General features: G+C 33.1%; 1 protein-coding gene across 4 annotated transcripts in view; it reads right to left on the bottom strand.

Annotated features, from left to right (window-relative positions):
- The window catches only part of LOC148628617 (ATPase family AAA domain-containing protein 2-like), a 47,733-nt gene that overhangs the window by 21,103 nt on the left and 4,790 nt on the right, over positions 1-21,840 (bottom strand). For 3 of the 4 annotated variants that reach the window (XM_088591127.1, XM_088591148.1, XM_088591138.1), the window contains exons 2-12: positions 21,171-21,262; positions 14,889-14,920; positions 12,521-12,759; positions 10,637-10,784; positions 8,481-8,615; positions 8,014-8,122; positions 6,336-6,561; positions 6,029-6,170; positions 5,369-5,517; positions 3,068-3,316; positions 1,713-1,803 (exon numbers count right to left, since the gene is read on the bottom strand). In XM_088591127.1, coding sequence (XP_088447253.1) covers positions 1,713-1,803; positions 3,068-3,316; positions 5,369-5,517; positions 6,029-6,170; positions 6,336-6,561; positions 8,014-8,122; positions 8,481-8,615; positions 10,637-10,784; positions 12,521-12,759; positions 14,889-14,920; positions 21,171-21,262 — 1,612 coding nt within the window. The remainder of the gene's footprint in view (positions 1-1,712; positions 1,804-3,067; positions 3,317-5,368; positions 5,518-6,028; positions 6,171-6,335; positions 6,562-8,013; positions 8,123-8,480; positions 8,616-10,636; positions 10,785-12,520; positions 12,760-14,888; positions 14,921-21,170; positions 21,263-21,840) is intronic. The other variant, XM_088591158.1, reaches the window with a different exon arrangement.

Genomic DNA, 21,840 nt, shown 5'->3' with positions numbered 1-21,840 from the left:
GAGTTTTTGATCAGATAAGATTAAACTTTAAAACAACAAAAAAAACAAAAACAAAAACAAAAAAAACAAAAAAAAACAAAAAAAATGCAGATATGAGAGAGCCTATATTGTGAGCATGCTCAAATACCCCAGGTAACCTTGTGCTGGACACTTAGTTCCAGGAAGTATTTACACATGAAAGAATTACTGTAACAATAAGTTCCATCTAAGCTTTATCATTAAACACTTCATCCAAGTTAGTAGGAAATATGATCAAAATGTGACAACATAATCCTGGCATCAATATAGCGAAGACAGACTGACTTCACTGCATGGGAACAATAACCATATAAAGAAATTTGTTTTTGCCTTCAAAAATGTATGTCTTTCCCAAGTTAAAGTTAAAGGGATATAACTCTCAAAAATACAGTAATAAAAAATTCCTCATAATGTGCACATACAGTGTTCATTCCAGTAAATTGCAAAAGGGGGCCACTGTCCTCCTTAACAGCAAATAAGGGGGTCATTCAAAGAATAAAGGGGGCCAATATGGCAGTATTATAAGGAATCATTTTCACAGAACAGGAAAGATTCAACCAACAAATAAGTTAACCTCAGGTTTGTACACACTTTATAGTTTCATTTTAGGTGTGAGGTTTCAAGATACGCAACTCCAAATGAATAAAAAGAAATACTAGTGTATGTTGTTTATTTTTTATTATGGTAATGTACTGATTCAAATTGTAATTCAATATGATGTTGCAGCTCCAATAGAATCTTTCTGTTCTCGAGGTTTGCCGGCCATGTCCGTATTCAGTCAGTCACCTGATTTTTAAGGGAGTTTTTTCACAAAATATCAAAATCAACCCCAAAAACTAAAATATTTCAAAAAAATTTGAAAATTGCATAATTAACTAGTTGAATATGTGCCTTTCGTGAAAAACAATGTTTAATTGCTGTTAATGCATGTGTTGCACTAAAATTGTTGAGGTAAATAATGCAAAATTTGAAAATGTAGCCGAACTGTATCAAAATAGCTTATTTCATGAGACATTATTATGTAGAAAATATAGAGCGTGTTTATTGAACTCTTTGATATTTCTACAAAATTAGCCTTCTGTACCATTACAACTCCTGACAAAAGATTTTGTTGTTCATAGCTTGCGCTCTATATTTTTGGATTAAAAAACTACCCATAATCCTCACATTTTTGTGAAAATTCTTCAAAAACTGTGTAGATGTAGTTTTGTGCCCTCCTTATGACAAAATTATTACACAACAGCATGTATTTTCTGTATATTAGTATTCAGATAATATTTTAGCTTTAAAATAGGCAAAAAGTAAATTTCAAAAAGTAAGTTGCAACTTTGGCAAAATAGTAGGCCAGAAACTAGTGTTACTGAATTCACCCCTTTACTGAGACCTGTCAATAGCATCAGGGCATATGATCGTGTCCCCCTGCATACTGCCTGCAGTTTCATTAAATCGTTTTTGACCCGTAAAAAGTTTGAACTTTTACTTCTCGTGTTTACTACAAAACGGTCAAGGCCATTGCCGCTGTTAAAGAACAGATAGGCATCTGGACACTGAACCGAAAAAAAAATAAGGAAATTCAGAGATCGACCTACAGAATACTGTGCACCAGCTAGGCCCATATCCCACACTTTTTGTGCGCCATCCATAAAATATCTGCATAAAATATACTATTATTCAAAGTAATTTGGTAGCCTTACCAACAGTTCTTTCGGCAAGTTCTTTCACAAATGCATCTGATAACCTTGGATTCCACTCTTTAGTATGGATATGTAATATTTGTTTTCTTGCCTGAAATACAAAAATAACAAGATTTTATATCAATTTTATTACTACTAAACACAATGCATTATCAAAGGGAGATAATACGTTATTTCATATTTGTTCTATTGTAGTATTGCAAGTGGGATATTGGTCATTTACAATTTTGTTTTGGTTTCACGAAAATAATGCAAATATTATAACATGAAGGAATTTGAGGCTCAAAAGAGCCTGAATCGCTCATCTGGTTAACCATTTGCTTATTTGAAAAACTTGAGGAATTAGACAGGCTAAGTTAAAATCAACTAAATTGTCAAATGCAGGAAATGCTTTTAATAGCATTTTCATGACCTGAACCAAAATTTGCTTAAGGCAACAATTTTTGATTTATTTTCAAAAACCTGTCTTCCGACCCCTAAGTTCCATTTTTAGTATAGGCAAAATCACAACAGTCATTTTGAGCACAATACACTGAAGAACTATTATGCTTATTTTCATTCAATGATCTTAAATGGTTTCAGAGAAGATTTTCAAAGTTGTACATGTGAAAAAAAAACAAAAAACAAACAAACAAACAAACTTTTTCAGGGGCCGCAACTCCTACATTAGTCGATGAATGGTTTTGAAAATTTTGGCATAGGTTCTTCTCATGATGCTTAACAATTTTACCTATGCCAGAAATTTGCTAAAGGCAACCGTTTTTAAGTTATTTGCAAAATCTGCCTTCTGACTCTTATGTTCTATTTTAAGTAACAGCAGCAATGTTTTTTCACAAATAAAAATTCCTGAAGGTCATTTTGTGTGGGATACCCTAAGGAACATGTATGCCAACTTTCATTGAATTCTGTGTAATGGATTTTAAGAAGAAGATTTTTAAAGTTGCACATGCGAAAAATGCCCAAAAAAAAATGTTTCAGGGGCCGTAACTCCTACAAAAGTTGACAAATCGTTTTGAAAATTTCTGCATAGGTCCGTCTCATGATGCTGAACAATATTACCCGTGCCAGAAATTTGCTGATTCAACGGTTATTGAATTATTTACAAAAAACTGAAATCTGACCCGTATGTTCTATTTTTAGTAACGGCGGCCATGTTTTTTCATGGACCAAAAATCCCAACATTCATTTTGTGCAGAATACCTAAGAAACAATCATGCCAAGTTTAAAACCTGTCAGTCTAGTAGTTTCAGAGGAGAAGATTTTTGAAAATTTGTCCATGACGACGGACGCTAAGTGATGGCATAAGCTCACTTGGCCTCTGGCCAGGTGAGCTAAAAAGCAAGGTTAACTTTTACCTCTTGAGAAGGCAATGGGAAAAGAAATTCCCTATCAAATCTTCCTGGTCTTCTGAGTGCTGGGTCAATAGAATCAATTCTGTTGGTTGCACCAATCACCACAATTTCTCCCCTACTATCAAGGCCATCCATCAATGCCAATAAAGTTGACACTATAGAGCTATGTATTTGATCCTGTCTACTGGACCTAACTGGTGCTAAGCCATCAATTTCATCAAAGAAGATTATAGACGGTCTCATTTGGTAAGCCTGAAAATATAAATTTCTCCCAATTTAAGAGATGGACTAAATATGTTCACAACTTTGTAACCATTAGGTGGTGATTACTTTTTTAAGATATTACCAGCCATATAACATTTTCTTATTACTCATTAATTTCATTAAAGATACAGTAGTTCTTTTCATAAAAAGTCAAACCATATATACTCTTGTGTAAGTCGATCCGCATAAAAGTCGGAACCCTCTTCTCAGCCCCAAAATTCTGGAATCTAGCCTTGACCCGCTTATAAGTCGGACTGAACTCAGACTGAATTTTTACAGGTACAACAATCAGAGAAATTGTAAGGAAGGGCACAATTTTTGGTGAAAAATGTGAAGAATGATCATTGTTGTTTTTTTGGTGCTGCGGAAGTATTTACATCATGGGGACGTTGTGTCCGATCAGCATAAACATGTGTATGTTTTTTTTAATCAAACTGCTCATATTTGAAATAATTTACATAATAAATATAACAAGTCACTTGAGTTGTCATCATTCAATATTTACCAGTGACCCATGTGAGACCGCCATTTTACGCTGATTTGTTTATACAACTAATGACCAGATTTTATTAGGTAAAAACTTAAGAACTGTGAAGAACAACAGAAACTTGGACACTTGTTGAGATCAAAGGATTTTAATAAATTAATTACCCATTAAGGTGGTCACAGGATTGATTGCTCATTAATGTTATAACACCTCTTTACCCAGTAATCATCTTTCATTGTTTTCTTTTCAATCAAGTCCATCAAGACGGTTCTCTTTGACATATACACCATACCAACTATCGTTATATTGTTATGAAATGACCAATAATGATTATGTTAACATCTTTTTATTACAATTTAAAATTAAATTTTAAGTATTTCTTAGCATTGCTAATATTTCTTGTAAATCATGTGACATGCAAGTGAAAATAGTAAACACAAGAAGCTATACAGGAAATACGACATATAGGTTGACTTTACAATACACTAGTACTTCGCTGATCTGACTGTTAAAGGTAGGTGCCATTTTCTTGTCAATACCTTGATTCTCCTACTTGCTGCGACTAGAATTTTTAACCCATGTCCAAAATTTCGCTTATAAGTCACAACCCCTCTTAGCAACTCAAAATATTTTTTTTTTAAATCTGACTTATATGCGAGTATATACAGTAAGTGTAAAATAAGTCGTAAGGTAGCATGTCATAACTTAAAAGGAATTTTACATTTACAACTTTTTGTGAAAAAGACTATTGACTCCCTCACCAATCAAACATTTATTTTGAGTATTTCTCCACTCTCTATGGAAATAAAAGACAATTTTAACATGCATGTATTTAGTATCATAATCTTGCAGATTTAAAGTGCAGACAAATTTTAAACTACACAAACATGGAGGAGGATCACACACATACCTACATTTATATAAATCTAAGTACAGTCTACTTGCCATGGGTATACAGGTTATTTAGTAAGCACTACATGATAGAGGTCATTACTTCAAAAACCAAAATTTTTTAATAGGCATTCCTTATTAAAGTTAATAAAACCCTAATATATACAAACATGGAGTTACATGCTGTGCACACCTCTCACACAGGAATTTGAAAAGAACAGCACCCAAGATCCCTTACAATGTATGCACTATATAAAGCCACACAACAAATTTAAAATCAATCTATCTATTGGGAACAAAAAGTTTGGAGACGAAATTTTCTTCATCATTCAGTATTGCAAAGAACAGCAAAGTTCAATGAAACAGGAATTTGATATTGAACAGCACACAAAATGTGCTTAGGATATATGCCCCACATCTATAATGCCACAGACCAAATTTGAAGTCAATTCATCATTGGGGGCAAAGATTTTTGCGAAACATTTGGCCAGAACAAATAGATGGACATTGTGATTCCAATACACCACCCACTCGCTGTCAGAGAGGAGGAATAACATTATTGATTTACACTTCCTAGAAGGTCATTGGTATAGTAGCCCCATATAACATCATGGCTTCATAACAAATTTTTGTATAATAGATCAAACATGTAATAAACATACCTGATCAAACAATAATCGTAACTGCCTCTCCGATTCACCAACCCATTTACTTAAACAATCTGCACCTTTCCTCATAAAGAAAGCAACTCTTCTATTACCAGTACTGCACTCGTTAGCCAATGCTCTAGCTACCAACGTTTTACCAGTACCTGTCAAAACATTGGGAAAGTTTCATGCATGAAAAAAAAACTTAAGGTATGACCTAGGGTAAGGGACACAATTCTTACAAGTCATTGGAATGTTTGTATTCACCATTTTTCTTCAATCTCAAGGAAGCATCAAAGTAAAATGGACTTATTTCATTCTATTTCAAAGGAAAGCTTGAAAGGCTTTGGTGAAATTGAATATGATATAAGTATATCGTTGATTTTAAGAGTTGTGTCCTTTACCAAAGTAGGATCACAGTGACAGCTTTTGTTACACATAAAGCACTTGTAGTCTGTTTTCATTTTAACTTAGTCTAACATTAAGGCCACATGTAATAAGACTGATAATTCAGGAAAATGCTTCATCTACAAAATAAATATTGAGTTCATACAAATATGAATTAAAAATTTAAATATATAACACATCTCTAACTATACAGAACAAAAAAATGATGGAAAATATCATATGAGCAATAAAGTCTTGTCAAATTACAAACACCATTGTTTTAATTACCTGGAGGACCATAAAACAAGACACCTCTAGGAGGAGCTAACTTAAACCTCTCAAACACTTCTGGATACAGTAATGGAAATACAATCATCTCCTTCAAAGCTCGTACATGTTTTCCCAAACCACCAACACTTTTGAAATTTACCTGTGAAATAGAAGAAATTTTAGCACAACAATAAAAAAAATGTTTAAGAATATTTTGCTGACTTAATGTTTCAGCTGAAATATATTGTAATATAATTTTTCATCTTGCAAAAGTGATTAGTCTTGCAAATTGTGTCAAAAATTTTGGAACCTCAGAAAAACTTACACTTCTGTCAATGTTCATTGGATCAACATCAGCTAAACTGGATCCTATTTTCACCCTATCTTTCAGTACACTTGAACTTTTCAAGTCTTCCGCACTGATATTCATGGGCAAGCATCTGTTTCTACTTCTTGCCATACTTTTTGCTTTTCTTCTTTGAAAACGCTCTTCATCACTTGATTCACTAGAAGATGATGTAGTATCACTACCATGAAAGGCAGCCCTCCTTCTGTAAAAAAAAAAAAAAAAGAATCAATATGCTTCTATTCAACAATCAAACCAGCTAGGTCTTTTCCACAGGGAGGTTTGCTTTATGAAATTTATTTTTTAATCGTTAAAAAGGCTGTCAGGGAATGAATTGTTGCATAAGGATCAACTTTGACCCAGGAAATAGCCTTCAGGACAGTTGAAGATACAAAATAATAGAAGCTAGAAAAATAAACTACAAGTCCTTTGATATGAATAATGCAAACTCTGTAATATGTGATACACCTCAAAAAAAGAGGCTACACATTTTTATTTTTGTTTTTAAGTTGCTTTATTGGTCTATATGACGAAATGTATAATCATTCATTTCAATCTGTCTGCTCATAAGAGATATCCTACAGTTTCTATTGTACTTTAATGTCTTAACAAGGTTACCTCCTTTAATTTTGAATTTGGCAGTACATTCTATATAATGTTTATCTCCTAAGAACAAGCCACATGTTAAATTATGTTTACCATAACATATTAAACAAAATATCAAAAATTAAAATATGTAGGCTTTCCAACCATGAATCACATTTTGCATGATTCTTATCTGAAATGATACTTAAAATCCTTGGAAACTAGACTCTAGAAAGCCTGATTCATTCACCTAGTACAAAAACAAGAACTCAAATATAAATAGCCTGTGTTCAAGTGTGGGGTAAATCAATTTAAATGTGATGAATTCTGCAGATGAATGAAGCTTGCTGTTGCAAAGATATATGTTTGTTTGTTGGAGTTTAATGCCCAAGCAGCAATATTTCAGCTATATTCAGGAGATGAACATGAGTGGATGATAAAATGAAAAATGGGATGGGACACAAGGAAAATGGGGTCAAGAAATTTTGATTGCCACTTGAAATAGGGAGAGGTGGGTAGGGTCGGGCAATTTAGCCTCCGGTGGCAGAGCCCTATGGTTCCAACTCTGGGAGAATACCACAGTAGGGTTTTTTAACGTGCAAGGAACGTGGCATCTTTCCCAACACGGTGCACCACTATGGTTTGCGGTCAGGTTTTCCGTATTATAGCCTGACAACCCCAGCATGTAACACACCAGGGGTACCCCATTCCACTACCTGGGGCACACAACCCAGTTGCTCTGTGGGCAGAGTGCCCTAACCCCCCGCTAGGGTTCAAAGCACTATTTAGTCGCCTTTTACGACAAGCTTTGCGCTGCCAATTCTTTTGACACCCGGACCTGCACGGGTCAATAAGATATATGAGATTTAAGACTTTTTTCCAGTAAAAATACTGTCATAAATCATAAAAGTGTCTTATGGATTTTGGTATTTTTATTGTCAAATTTTAGTTAGAACTTTTAACATACACTGGGTATCACTATTCAATTCTGCACATCTCATAGGGATAAAAAGGTATACATTTGTCTCAACATGATAAAACTAATACTGTATGAAATGCATATTTTTTTTACCTCAACTCTAACTTTCTATGTGCTGGTGATCTGTATAAATGCTGTTTTGGCCTTCTTTTTGAAGGAGGAGTCTCCGGAAATAGCTTTTGAACACGTTTTCTTCTTTCAACTGAAACCATGGTACTTTGTATACAAACTCTAGCTTTGTAGTGAGATGAATTAAGGAATATAAATCATTCTATGATTTTGAAAAGTTTGTGATTATACAGTAACTGATACATTAAGGCTGAACTTCACAAGTTGCACATTAACACATTATTAGTATTTTTAACGGTTAGGTGAAATTAGGTTCAGTTTTAATTTTAGAAATATTAGAAACAAATTATATTTCTATAGACATACTACTTTCAACTTTTGAACAGAACCATGAATCAAAATTGAAAGTTCAAGTACTGAAGTCTTTTTACAGTATTTCATTTGCTTCCTTAAAATAAGAATGGTTCTTATAATAAATACAAATAAATTACCAATTGGCACTTCAAACAGCTGTGTTCTTGGCTTGTGTTCCCTGAGATAGTAGGATCTTTTCAATGGTTGTTTCTTCTCCTCTTCTTCATTATCATCTTCATCCTCATCATCTTCATCATCATCACTACTTGATTCTAAAAAATAACAAGAATAGGTATGATGTATATGTTGGAGACAACACCCCCCACCGGGATGAAAATGTCAGCCCAAGGCCACTGATTGGTCTTCAATGAATGACGAAGAAACCCTCATACCACAGGGCAGGCTGTAGCTGGCCAAAAAATATTATTGTACAGCGATTGATTGATTTAACACCCGAACAGCAATATTTCAGCTATATCCAGGCAATGAACATGAAATGATGATGAAATGAATAAAATGGGATGGTACACAAGGATAATTGGGTCAACAAGCTTTGATTGTCACTGGAAATGGGGAGAGCCCAATGGTTCCTTCTCCGATAGAATACCTCAGAAGTATTTTTAACGTAGAAGGAACATGGCATCTTTCCCAACATGATGCACCACTATGGCTTGTGGTCAGGTTTTCCATATTATGGCCTGATGATCCCAACACAATGCATGCCATTCAACTGCCTGAAGCACACAGCCCCCGTTATTGTACAGAGGTACAGCAAAATAGTTGCCCCTGTATACTGAGTAACATAAAAAATAAACTAACACGTTTCTCACTCCTCCCAAAAAATTGCAAGTCCCAGGACTCCCTTGCCACAAAAAAGACAAGTCCTGTAAGGAATTCAGAGGGTCCAAACAAAAGGGAAAGGGTTTATGTTGTAAGTTTGTACTGCCAACGTTAGCTAACAGATTTTTTAGCATCTTTGCACCATGTACAGATCACACATGTTTGTTCACCTTCTTCAAATTTCTCCAACCACAGACACATTTTCAGTCATTGCATATGGAATAGTTTAATTTTTTGGTGTACTGGCTTTACCAGAACTAAATTCTTCCTCTGCATTGTCAAAATGAGGACAAGAGGGTCACTTTGTTAAGTCGTCTTCAGCCGGTCATTTTCTACCGCCGAAAAAAAGCCTTCAGTTTACCAAAGACATTTCTGATCAAATATAACCTTTATATATCCTTATTTTAATGATTAACTGTGTTGAACAATTTCGATCTTCAATGGATGCCAACTGATATGTACTCGCATATAAAAATAACCCTTCACGAACCTTGTACATAACTATCTATTTTTAAAAATTTAAACGCACACAATGTAAACAATGGCTCCCATTTGTGTCCGGTCATCAAATGGACTTTAATTAATTTTAATGCAATACCGGACAGTTAGAAAGTACTAATCAACAATAAATATTTATTTTACGATTCTCTGAGTATCTTTTCACATGTTATATTTGCCGATCGTTAATACCACGTAGTAGTACATGGTAGTCCCCAACCAGAATGAAAATATGTTGAAGAGAACAGAATGCATAATTCATGAATAACTTGTAAATGAGTGATATAACAAAAACAAAAAACAAAAAAACAATGGACTTGAATAAAATCTGAACTTAATCAGTAATTGCCATGGCAAAGTAATGTACCAATTATTAACATAATTAAGTAGCAGTCTATATAAAAATCAGAAAGGAGGTGATTCATGCATGTCAAAATCCACCCATCGTCTGATCCATGAATCGCCTTACCATAGGCAGTGTCTGGTTTTTATATGTACTCATACTTAAATGTATACATGCTTGCATGAAGAAAAAAATGCCAAAAACTGAGTCATTGCATTATTTTTTAAGCACAAGGGCAAAGGACAAAAAACAAAAAAAAACCACACCAGACCAGAATAAAATTAAAACATGATCTATAACTCCTCAAAGTAAAGCAATGTACCAATTATCCAATATATATCTGCTTGCATGATGAAAAAAAAAATGGAAAACTAGCATGAATTTTCTTAGTCCAAGGGCCTTAACCACAAATCAACAGACAAGGATAAATTTGATCTTCATCTGTAGCTTTCCATGGTAAAGCAATGTTTCAAATATCAAATATATATCTTCACACGAAGAAAAAGTTGGGAAAGCAGATTTTCCAGGCTGATGGATGGAATGCAAACCAAAGTCCCCTTCAGTGAAAATCACAGGTAGGAGACTATTAATTGATAATATACAAATTTTTACCATCACTGTCATCATCATCATCGTCGTCGTCGTCATCATCTTCATTTTTATTGTCATCACTTGTATCATCTGGTAGTGGCATACCATACATATCTCTTTTCACCACTTTACGTTTTCTTTTCACACGACTGTACATATCTTCACTTTTCTGAAGTAAACGACATCATCAAGTAAGCCATTTCTGAACAAGGTGCATGTAAACAATTAAGATATAATTAATTTTAAGGTGTTAAAAAAGCTGGGGGAAACTAGACATAAAGAACTTGTGTCTTAGAATCTTCAGTAAAAAAAGCTACAGGAAATTTATCATCAAACTTTGAATGTAAGGAAGACACTAAGAAAAAAAATGTATGTTCAAGGTTAAATTGAATGATAAAAATAGGGAAGGTAGTTATAGATAAAACATTATTTTGTTAATTCTTTTATATAGACACTTATGGGAGGATTTCTGGACTTTAACAGTGCTCAACTCAAAAAGATAGTTTAGTGACATTTCAATAATACCGTATTGTCCAGACTATAAGTCGATGTGGAGTACAAGTCGAATTGCTAATTATAACCAAAATTGATGAAAAAAACTATAGATAAGTCGAATTTGGCGGATAAATCAAGGGTCAGACGTGTGCATTTATATAGTACGTGTCAGCGGAGATCCATGTTGGGCGGTTTGTATGGCAAGCCAAAGTGGGCAAAAATCAATATTTTTTAATATTAGAAAATGAATTTGTAATATTAGAAAATAAATTTGTAATATTAAAAGTTCATGAAATCCAATTCTAACTCAAAATGGTGGTGTCAAACGACTGAAAGTTATGATGCCGTAATGGCCCTGGTTTGATCCATATTGGCCCTCTTTTTTCATATTGGTCCCATATAGATGCCCAGTTTGAATTCATATCAGTTGGCCAGTTTTTGATATATTTGAACATATTTTGGGTAGTTGGTTAATAATACAAAATATCACACATTTAGTAATAAATCGTAATTGAATACAACAAATCCATTTTCTAATATTAGAAAATCAATTTCAAATTCAATTGAACTCTAAATATCAAAAAATGAATTTTTAATATGAAAAAAGGGTTTTGGAATATTAGAAATCAAATTTGTTGTATTAAAAAATGAATTTGTAATATTAAAAAATCATTTTTAATATTAGAAAACACTTATTTTTGTCCTCTTTGGCTTGCCATAGGTTTGTTTTCAACAGCATATTATTGCAGCGATGTTACCAAGTATAGTATTTCTGAATTAAATTAATATTTGCATTTTGTTTAAGTGGACTTTGTCAGCGAGTTCAATTATTCTTATTGAATGGCGTGTCAATGGCTCTGAAGCCTTAGATCATCAGGTGTACGAAATCATAAACATGTCAAACCTGGGCACCCATGTGTGAAATAAGCGAGAAATTCGTTTGATGAATTGGTCATAATTACGAGTGGCAACTGATAAACAATATTACCTGGTATTACAAAATACAATAAATAATAATTGTTACTTGCAAATTTGGTTGCAATTAGCCATTAAGATAACACCTTAACTAATTATAATTTGAGCCTTGTGCAAATGTGTTACGACATACCGTAAATGGGTATAAATTTGAATATTAAAAGACCAGTAACTTCAGAACACTCGATTATGTCTTTCAAGTTAAAAAAGAGTTTTGTTAGCGTATCTTCTCGAGTTTGTTCATATATATTAACGATTAACGATTAGCCATGGCTGCTGGGCTGGTGATCAATTTCCAAGTCTGATACACATCATGTTACCTACACAAAAAAATTCAACAGCATCATGCTTACCTAATTCTCTTCCACAATTGTCTGCTTTGCTGGCATAATGTTTCCATGACAATGAACAATCAAACCAAAAACAGCCACTTACCTCAACATCAATAAGTTCAACTTCATTCCTTTTTCTTTTTCTCTGAGGCTGAATTTCATCATCACCATTCATATAAAGGGCCTTCTCCAAAATCTTTTGATCAAATGTACCATATAACAATTTCTTTTGTCTACTACTTCTTCTAACATCACCATCGGCAGCATTATTGCAAGTGTTTCGAAAATCCCAGGACTTATTTCTACGACTTCTTGAGCCAGTATAACTCAAAGCACCATCATCTACAAATCAAAACAGAAAATTCTTGAAAATAAAAAATCACAGAAGAAATAATCTCTATATCCTGTATCTAAATTTTTGACAATAAAAATCTTAAGTTTATCAATTAAGCAAGAAAATGAAAGAGACTAAAGTTTAAGGGTGACCAACAAGATGCTTTCCAGTACTGACAGTGTTGTCAAAGCCTTTGTGCTGCAAGTTTCAAGAGGTGAAACATGATCCACACAATTCAATGTGATGCTTTAACCCAAGTGGGTTTGTTGGCTTTTAAAAAAAGATTCCCATCCATTAGTTTATAGGACAACTTTTTATAATGGCTGTATACTACCTCTGATAGATTACTGTTGTATTGTATGAGGTGGATGTAGTAATGTGAATTTGAATAGAATATTGAAACTACAGAAGAGATCAGTAAGATTGATGCTAGATGCTGACCATATGTCACCCTCTACCCCATTATTCAGACAATTTGGTATTACAAATGTTGACCATAGGATTAAATATCATAAATATTTGCTTAAGCATAATATAGTTAAAGGTCTAGCTCCAAAATATCTTATAGACAAGTTCAACTATGTTTCTACAAATCACACTTACTTAATCAGAAGTAAAAAAGCTAAAATGTTTGTAGTCCAAAACCCAAAATTGAACTTTACAGAAAATCTTTTGAATATTCCAGTTCAATTTTATGGAATGGATAACCCAGTACATTATGTAATATTTCAAAAACAAATTGCTTTAAACATAAAATCAAGCAGTATTTGAGTGACAAGTAATTTGTATATTAGCCAATACAGCTATGTCTTTGTATTTTATAACAATAATGCATATTTGTATTAGTTACTTCTGCTTTGTTTTGTTTGTTTGTTTTTTTTTTCTTTCCATGTACTATTTTGTCATGTTTGTAAACAGACTTATGTGTCAGGGTTCGACATTAACGGTTGCCCGATTGCCCGGGGCAAGTAAATCACCGGTCTGAGCAAGTAAAAACGACATCAAAGTTGCCCGACTGGGCAAGTGAAAAAAATATGTGCCCAAATTACATTATTTCTGATCATCGCAGCTCTAAAACATCGAAAATTACTTCTGTATAGTTCGCCGTTCTTCCCAACCTTGCTGACCTAGATTATCAATGGATAGTTTTCTGATTTTCCCTTTGCCAAAAATAGATCGTATGATATTAATGTCGACCAATCGGATGCGTCCAATTGTACATCTATTTTCGTTATCCAATTGAACATCGCGATTTATTTATGGAATTTCTTACTTTGGAAAACTGTAAGAAATCTGTATCGAAAACTTCGAAAATATGAGAGAAAAAGAGAAATAAAATTCTATTGAAGATAGTTTCTGGTTTAAACACTATATAATGACACAAAGTTCCGGGCAAGTATTTCAATATTTCGGGCAAGTGAATCACATATGTCACTTGCCCGACTGGACAAGTGAATATAAAAGTTAACGTCGAACCCTGTGTGTATATAATTTCTGACTCCATTTGTGATGCATGAGGGCCTCTGGGAAGATTAGTTTTTGTACACTGTGTTACCCTCTCAATATAAAGTTTCTCATTATTATTAATAATATAGTACTTGATTCAACAGAATATCTGAGATCAAAAAAATGATACAACTTTTAAACGAACAATCCATAAAAGCAATGAAAAAAAAATGTGCAAGCCACAACTCACTAGTGATACCCCTATTTTCCATTACAACATAAGGAAATTTCCTGTTGTTTTTCTTTTGCACACAAGAAGTAAATGTCATATGAGTACTGTGAAAGTATTATTATTTCGTGGGGTACCAATTTTCGTGAATTTCATGGTTTTGGTTAACCATGAAATTTGGTTCCCAAAGAAAAGAAAATATTTCATTACTTTGTATGACAGTGTTGTAAATTCCACAAATTCATGCATCCACAAACTGATCATTTTCCCCATAACCACGAAAATTGGTACCCACAAATAAAAGTACTGTCACAGTATGAAGAAGCATCCCACGTCAAATATTGATAAATCATTAAATACACCTAGCATGAAGAAAAAAACTGGATAATTCAGAAATCCCAGTTAATTTGTATTATTTCTATCAAGTGTAAGAAGTAATAATATAAAACTAAGTATATATACCATCTCCACTTTCATCATCTTCCTTAAATCTCCTGCAAAAGGGATATAAAGAAGACAATATTCATATACACACACAAAATGTACATTTAGCATATAAAGATGCCTGGTTCATGAAATGTATATCGCCTTAAAGTTAGTTGCGTTGCAAAACTTAGTATTTTTTCGAAATATTTTAATAAAATATTTTTTACAGAAACATTAAAAATCTTGAAAATATTTAGACCACAAAACAAAAATAAACAATGATAATTTTTTAACCAACTACATGAATTTACATGTGCAAATACAAACAATAGTTGAAGGGATCATCGGTCAGGGATTGTGCTGGGCTTTGCCAATGTCACAATTTGCGGTTTTCTATTTGATCTGGCGACAAAAATAACCAGTTGGCAATTTTCTTGGCGCCTAGGTTTTGTATCTTAAAATTGACAGGAAGTTTGTCAGCAATGGATATTCTCTCCAATTAAGTAGGAGTCTTTCTAAAAATCAGACAGAAGGTGATTCATGCATGTCAAAAACCCACCAAATTCAGTTTTATTTCCTGTTCATAAACAGTAACTGGTCACGTAACCAGTCTTGGTCTTTCATTTGGTTGTTGCGCTTTTGAGATAAAAATTATATAGATTGTATATGAAATTTGCACTTTGCAAGAGTTATCGTTATAAAATTTGGCTTCATTTGGTGGCTTACAGTGGGAGATAAATGTATGATTTTCTCAAAAGTGCAAATCTGAATACAGAAAAGGTTGTTGTTATGTGAAAGTGTAGCATATGTAGAATAAAAAAGCATCCTTTGGTGGGTTTTTCTTGACCATGAATCACTTTACCATTGGTAGTGTCTGAATGTTATGTGGACTGGTACTTAATAACTTCCCACACGGTAATGCATTTTAACGCTACCCTCTTTCCCCGCAGTGACACATTTTAACACACCTCCCATTCCCCCACGGTAACGCATTTTAATGCAATTTCAACCACCTTGTCTAAATGGTTATGAAAATTCAAATGGACTGACGTTCGGGTCCAAATAATGATCGTGATTGATTTTGCACAATACATGCTAGTAAATAAACAACAATGTAACTATAGTGTGTACATTATTGCTTTAAATAGATCGCCAAACATGCAGACGGCACACAACAACAACAAAAACATGGCAGCCAAATGTCCCAATGTTTGGAATCAAATAGTGACAGTAGATGATGCCAGGGCCGATGATGTGGATGCTGATAGCGATGGAGACTCTGATATCATGGACATGGACACAAGTATACCCACAGCGTTCGAGGAGGGGGTGTCAATGATGAAGAGCCTGAAGATGTCGACAGGGAAACACTTCATCCTCAGAACATGGAAGAAGTGACGTGGTCAGACCCTGAACAGAATTATTACAGTTCATGATTTCACTGTAACGACAGGACCACAAATTCTTTTGCCACTGAATTCCACATGATTTTTTCATCAGCTTTTCCCTCTTAGTCTTGTTGACAAAGTGGTGCAAGAAACAAATATGCATGCACAGCACAAGATGGCCACTTCACCGGATCCGAACTGGAAAGATACCAACCGGGACGAAATGTTGGCGTATTTCGGTAAGTCTATCTCTAAATACATATATTCATGAAAGTGGAAAACCCCAATAATTATCATTATTTTGTAGGTTCAAGATGTGTATTTTTTTATTTGTTTAAAATAAAAAATTGAAATGATACATACAAATGACATTTCATGATCATGATAAAAAGTACATGTATCAGAAGTGATAAAGGTTTGACAAGAACAGTTTGTAAATTTAAAAAAAAAGCAACTTTGCATTGAAATAAATCATCCTGACAGGTCCAAAATTAAGCTTTATTTGAATTTAAAAGCAAAAATTTTGACATTTTCTTTAAATATTGAACAATAAAATTATTTTAAAAAGTAATGTCAAATTCATGTACAAGTGTACAACATATGTACAAGACTTTTTATCCAAAGAATTAAAACATTATTACATTTTGTATTCATGTTTTTTTTGTGATCATTTTATAATTGAATGCATATTGACATTTTTATGAAAATAGTAGTAAATACACAAAACTGCACACATTTACTCAATATTAACCACCCTTTTTGAAAAGTCATATTTATATTAAAATGAACTTTTACAGGCATATTGATCTTGATGGGCATCATTCAAGTGCCAGACTACAAATATCTATGTCTAGTAACAAATACTTAGCAAATGCAGGCATAAAAATGTGATGCCAGTAAAAAGATACAAGAAAATCAACCAATATCTACATACAAATTCTACGGAGGAAAATGAAGACAAACTGCACAAAATTAGACCCTATATAGACAAAGTTTCAAAAACATGTATAGTTGTGGTAAAACCTAAAAAAACCTAAGTATAGACGAGGGAATGATTGCATTCAAGGAACGATTCAGCACAAAACAAATACTTGCCTTCCAAACCCATAAAGTGGGGTATTAAAGTGTAGATGAGGTGTGACAGCACATTTGGTAAGCCCTCATAAAATTATGATTATTTCACTGCATTTTGATACTTTTATAATACATTTACAACTGTGCATTTGATACATAAAAATATGTACTATAAATTTTTTTTTTCATGTTAACAAGTCAGATATATATTTTTTAAAGCATAATTTATTTAATACAGTCATGAATATTCTTTACTAACAAAAAATACCTGTTCATTTTAATCAATAACAGAAAATGGATTTATTTGTGATCAGATGTTATCACACACATATTTACTCCATAGCAATGTTTCCATAAATATCATTTTCTAGGTTTTTGTCACCAGTTCGACTTGTATCTTGGTAAAGGAAGCAGTCCAAATGATGGAAAAGGTTTGGGGTATCATGTCGTAACCAATATTACCAGAGCTGAAGGGAAAGTACGATCGTATATATATGGACAGTTTCTTTACCTCTATCCCATTAGCAAAAGATCTCCTAAGGTCTGGTCTCAATTTCAAAGTAATGACGTCATTATCTAAAATAGCATTGTGACGTCATGGTTTACAATCAATTTCACACTTATGACTTTTTGTGAAACCGACGCCAGCCATTTACATGTGTGAAACGATAAGAAAAAAACAAGAAACAGTTCCCAGATGAGTTGAAAAATCTTCCTGTGAAATTAGACCAGGGACAGTTTGTTGCTAAACAGTCCGGGAATCTTGTCGCTATCGCCTGGATGGATAGTAGGATTGTCAATGTTTTGTCTACCAATGGATCTGTATATCAGGTATTTTTTTTACTTGAAATGTGTAACAAGAACTGCAGTTAAATGTTATAAAGTATATTCCAGTCAACATACATGTGTTGAAGAAAAACTTTTTTCAATAAAAGCACAGTACGTCATGTATGTAATTGTACATTTTGTGGTATTTCGCCCAATCCCTTCGTACGTGTACTTCAATAATTGATAAGAAAATTGAATTCTAATCTAGGTCTGTCATATTTTATTCTTCAGTATTTGTTCAATGAAATATTATTTTGAATAGCATAGATATTACAGTTCTTTTTCACTTTATAGTGTTTACTTATGTATATCTTAATTCGTAGATAGATGTCATGGTATACCAAATTACTCGGCCAAAAATAGTGACGAATTACCAAAATAATTTCCGTGGGGTTGATTTATGTGACCAGCTTAGAGCGAAATATCCTGTTGGTAGATAGGGTAAAAAGTGGTGGAAATACATTATGAACTTTCTTTTGAACACTTGTATCATAAACGACTTCATTACATGCACCTCATATGACAATCAACCAGGTCAACCAGCTCAAAGAAAGAAGCGGTTCACACAATTAGACTATAGGGTTAATTTAGCCATGCAGTTGATAAACGGATTTTCCTCTTCAAAAAGAAAAACATATTCGCTTATTGTTAACCCACTTAAAAGTAGTAATTCTAACTTGCCACTCTCCACCAAACTTTCTAGGAAGCGCTCAAATTGGAAATACTGCCCAAAACATGGAGAAAAAAAGAAAAAAGATACTTCTTTTGGGTGTAGCTTGTGTAACAAACATTTTTGCAATTTTAATTGTCACAGACACTACTATGGACTTGTGGGAATCAATGTAACAGAAAAGTAATTATGTGTGTAATGAATAAAATGTTTCCAAGTTGCATGTGAATATATTCAGTTGATTAATAATCAAATAAAATATTTTGTGAGTGTTTGGTACTTTTTAAAAATATTAGAGTTGAAGATCCTGGAAAAGATTACTAACACATGAATCAATAATTTACAATAATCTCCCAACCATTGGGTGATTATTTACACATATCAGTCTTCAATGAACTGTATAACTAAACACCCATTTCAATTGATTTTTTTCTATTACAAAAAAAAAATTCAAAATGCCAATTAACTTTATTGTGGATAGTCTTATGTGTTTAAAAAAAAAAAAAAATAAATAAATAAATAAAGATCAACATAAAAACAGTTATGGTACCCATATTTTATTTGACACAGAATAATTGTACTAGTGATATGCATGTTGATGGTATATTTGAAAAAAAAATACATACACTGACTTTAAAAGTTACATATTAAAAAGTAAATACAAACTCAAAACAGAAAAATACACAGACGTAATCAACACAAAACCTGAAGAGTATGATAAAGATGTTAAAAAAACATAAGCGATGGATTCCGATTTTTCAGATGAAATCCATTGTGCTCCTCCAATAGGAGGAAAATACGACTTGGGGAAAAGGTAAAATGGGAGACACGATTGTCCCCATTACAATTCAGAAGAGAAATATCATCGAACCATTAAAGCAACAACACTTGGCTTTCACTTTTTACATGTTTTGATCAAAAGAGCATTTTTTTATCATGTTGTTATCGGAAGCCAAAAATCCTGTAAGTGTATTGAGAAAGTGAACACGAAAAAGAAACCAGAAAGTTTTTCCCCCGCTATATTTGGCATATTGAAATTCATTAAATGGATAATTCAAAAACTATTTGAATTTGCAAAACATACAAAGAGCCTTTAAACAGTAAACGAGTTTAAATTTGGTTGAAATACACTTTAAATTTTAAAAAGGGGTTGGAAAATGCGTAATTGACAACGGGCACTTCTAACAGTCAGACGCTCGTGCTTCCTAATTGAACGTCACAGAAATGGGGGTTTACGACATCATAGTTGGCGAGAAGAAAATGAACTTCCTTCAATGATTCTGAAAGAGGGCAATAGTTCAACAATTGTGTTGCTGGTCAGAGTTAACTGACCATAACTTATTTACAGCTGAGGCAAATGAAACATAATTAGACCAAGTGACCATGATTCACAATATCCTCATGGGTGGTGTCAATCAAATGTAAATATGTAATTGAGCCAATCAAAATCTCATCATCTGGTCTCAACCATGACCATGTCACGGCATGTGCATGTGGCTACAAACAAGCTTTACAACCCTGTTAAACCACATGATACATTCAGAAATAGATTTACCTTCTTCGAAAATAAATTAAATCCAATTAACAATGATTATCCCATCAGGAAGTGTTTAAAACACTTCGATATGCAAGAATTGACAAAAGAAAATGGATGACATTTGTTTACACTTTTGACATGTGGCTTTTTTGGCAGGAAAATCAGTAAATAAATACTATGGGAATTCCCAAAATCTAATTAAGGAAATACTGAAGGCATCAAGTCATAATATTTAGATATCAAGCAGCAGTATATGAGAACAAGCGATAATTAAAAAAAAGACACAACTAAAGATCAATTGTAGTTTGCTAAAAACATTATCACTTAAAAAAAAAATCAAATTTGTTGAAAATTTATACATAAAAAATCAAATAATATTTATGACAAACGTACTTGGACCACAAAGGAAAAAGGTCAGCATGTTCAAAATTCAGGGACTACATGTCTGTAAGCATACTAATATAAAGTCCTTGATAGAAATAAAACACCTGTTTCTTGAGTAGTACTTTATTATTTTGCATATGAAAAATGACTAATTGTTTTAGATCCTGACTAAGACTAGAGCTAAAAACCTTTTTTATTCATGCATCAAGATTGAATCTTGGGTACATGTATGTCATGAATGAAGTGGTCATTTTGATGAATTGACAGACATTTTTTTGGCACCAGTTTTGGCTCTAGTTTCTGAAAATTGGCAGCTGGCAATTTTTCTGGCAACAGAAATTTGGAAGCCAGACCAGCTACTGTTAGTGTGCGCAAATTTTTTTTATTACAAATACACATGTATAAGCAATACTTTTAAAAGATGAACGGGTTCTAACCTTCTGCGCCGCCTCCTTGCTGGGGATGGTGCATTAATTCTCACTGTACGTTCTGTTATCCGAACATCATCACTGTCTTCACTTGGTTCATCCTAAAAAAAGTACATGTCTTTGAATACAGAAGTACAAACAATAAAAACACTCGTCAAAGTCATGCCAATAAGGCCATAAAAAATATGTTTATGATTACATTATGAACTAAAAATTAGGTTGGTAGATCTGCAATTGAAATCACAACTTTTTAGTTTTTTGACTAGGGTCAGGCTCAAAGGGGGTTGTTTCGTAACCATGAACACAAATATTTTTATGGTCTTGTTTAAGAATTGGCAATAATAAATATTTTGTCTATTGAAAAATAACAAAATTTTCCATGTGCATATTGTTTATTGCGTGAAGTGCAATAAACAAAATAGGCACATGGAAAATTTATATTATTTTTCAATAGACAAAATTTTTATTATTGCCAATTCTTATAAATTGATTTTAAAACATATTTTTATCTTTAAACAAGAGAAAAGTAGCCCTTTGTAATTTGTAGTCATATTTTGTAAGAACTACAATGAAATTGTAATGATAAATATCTCAGACAGCAAAAACAAGTCTCCCCACCTAAGTGAGTAGAGACATAACTATCCTATAAGGCCTAACATGTTGAAAACTGCACACACTA

This window comes from Perna viridis, chromosome 1, assembly GCF_037379345.1.
Source record: "Perna viridis isolate PV_CMFRI_1.1 ecotype Kerala chromosome 1, ASM3737934v1, whole genome shotgun sequence".
NCBI classification, from domain to species: Eukaryota; Metazoa; Mollusca; class Bivalvia; order Mytilida; family Mytilidae; genus Perna; species Perna viridis.
This window is presented reverse-complemented; position numbering and strand designations above follow the sequence as displayed.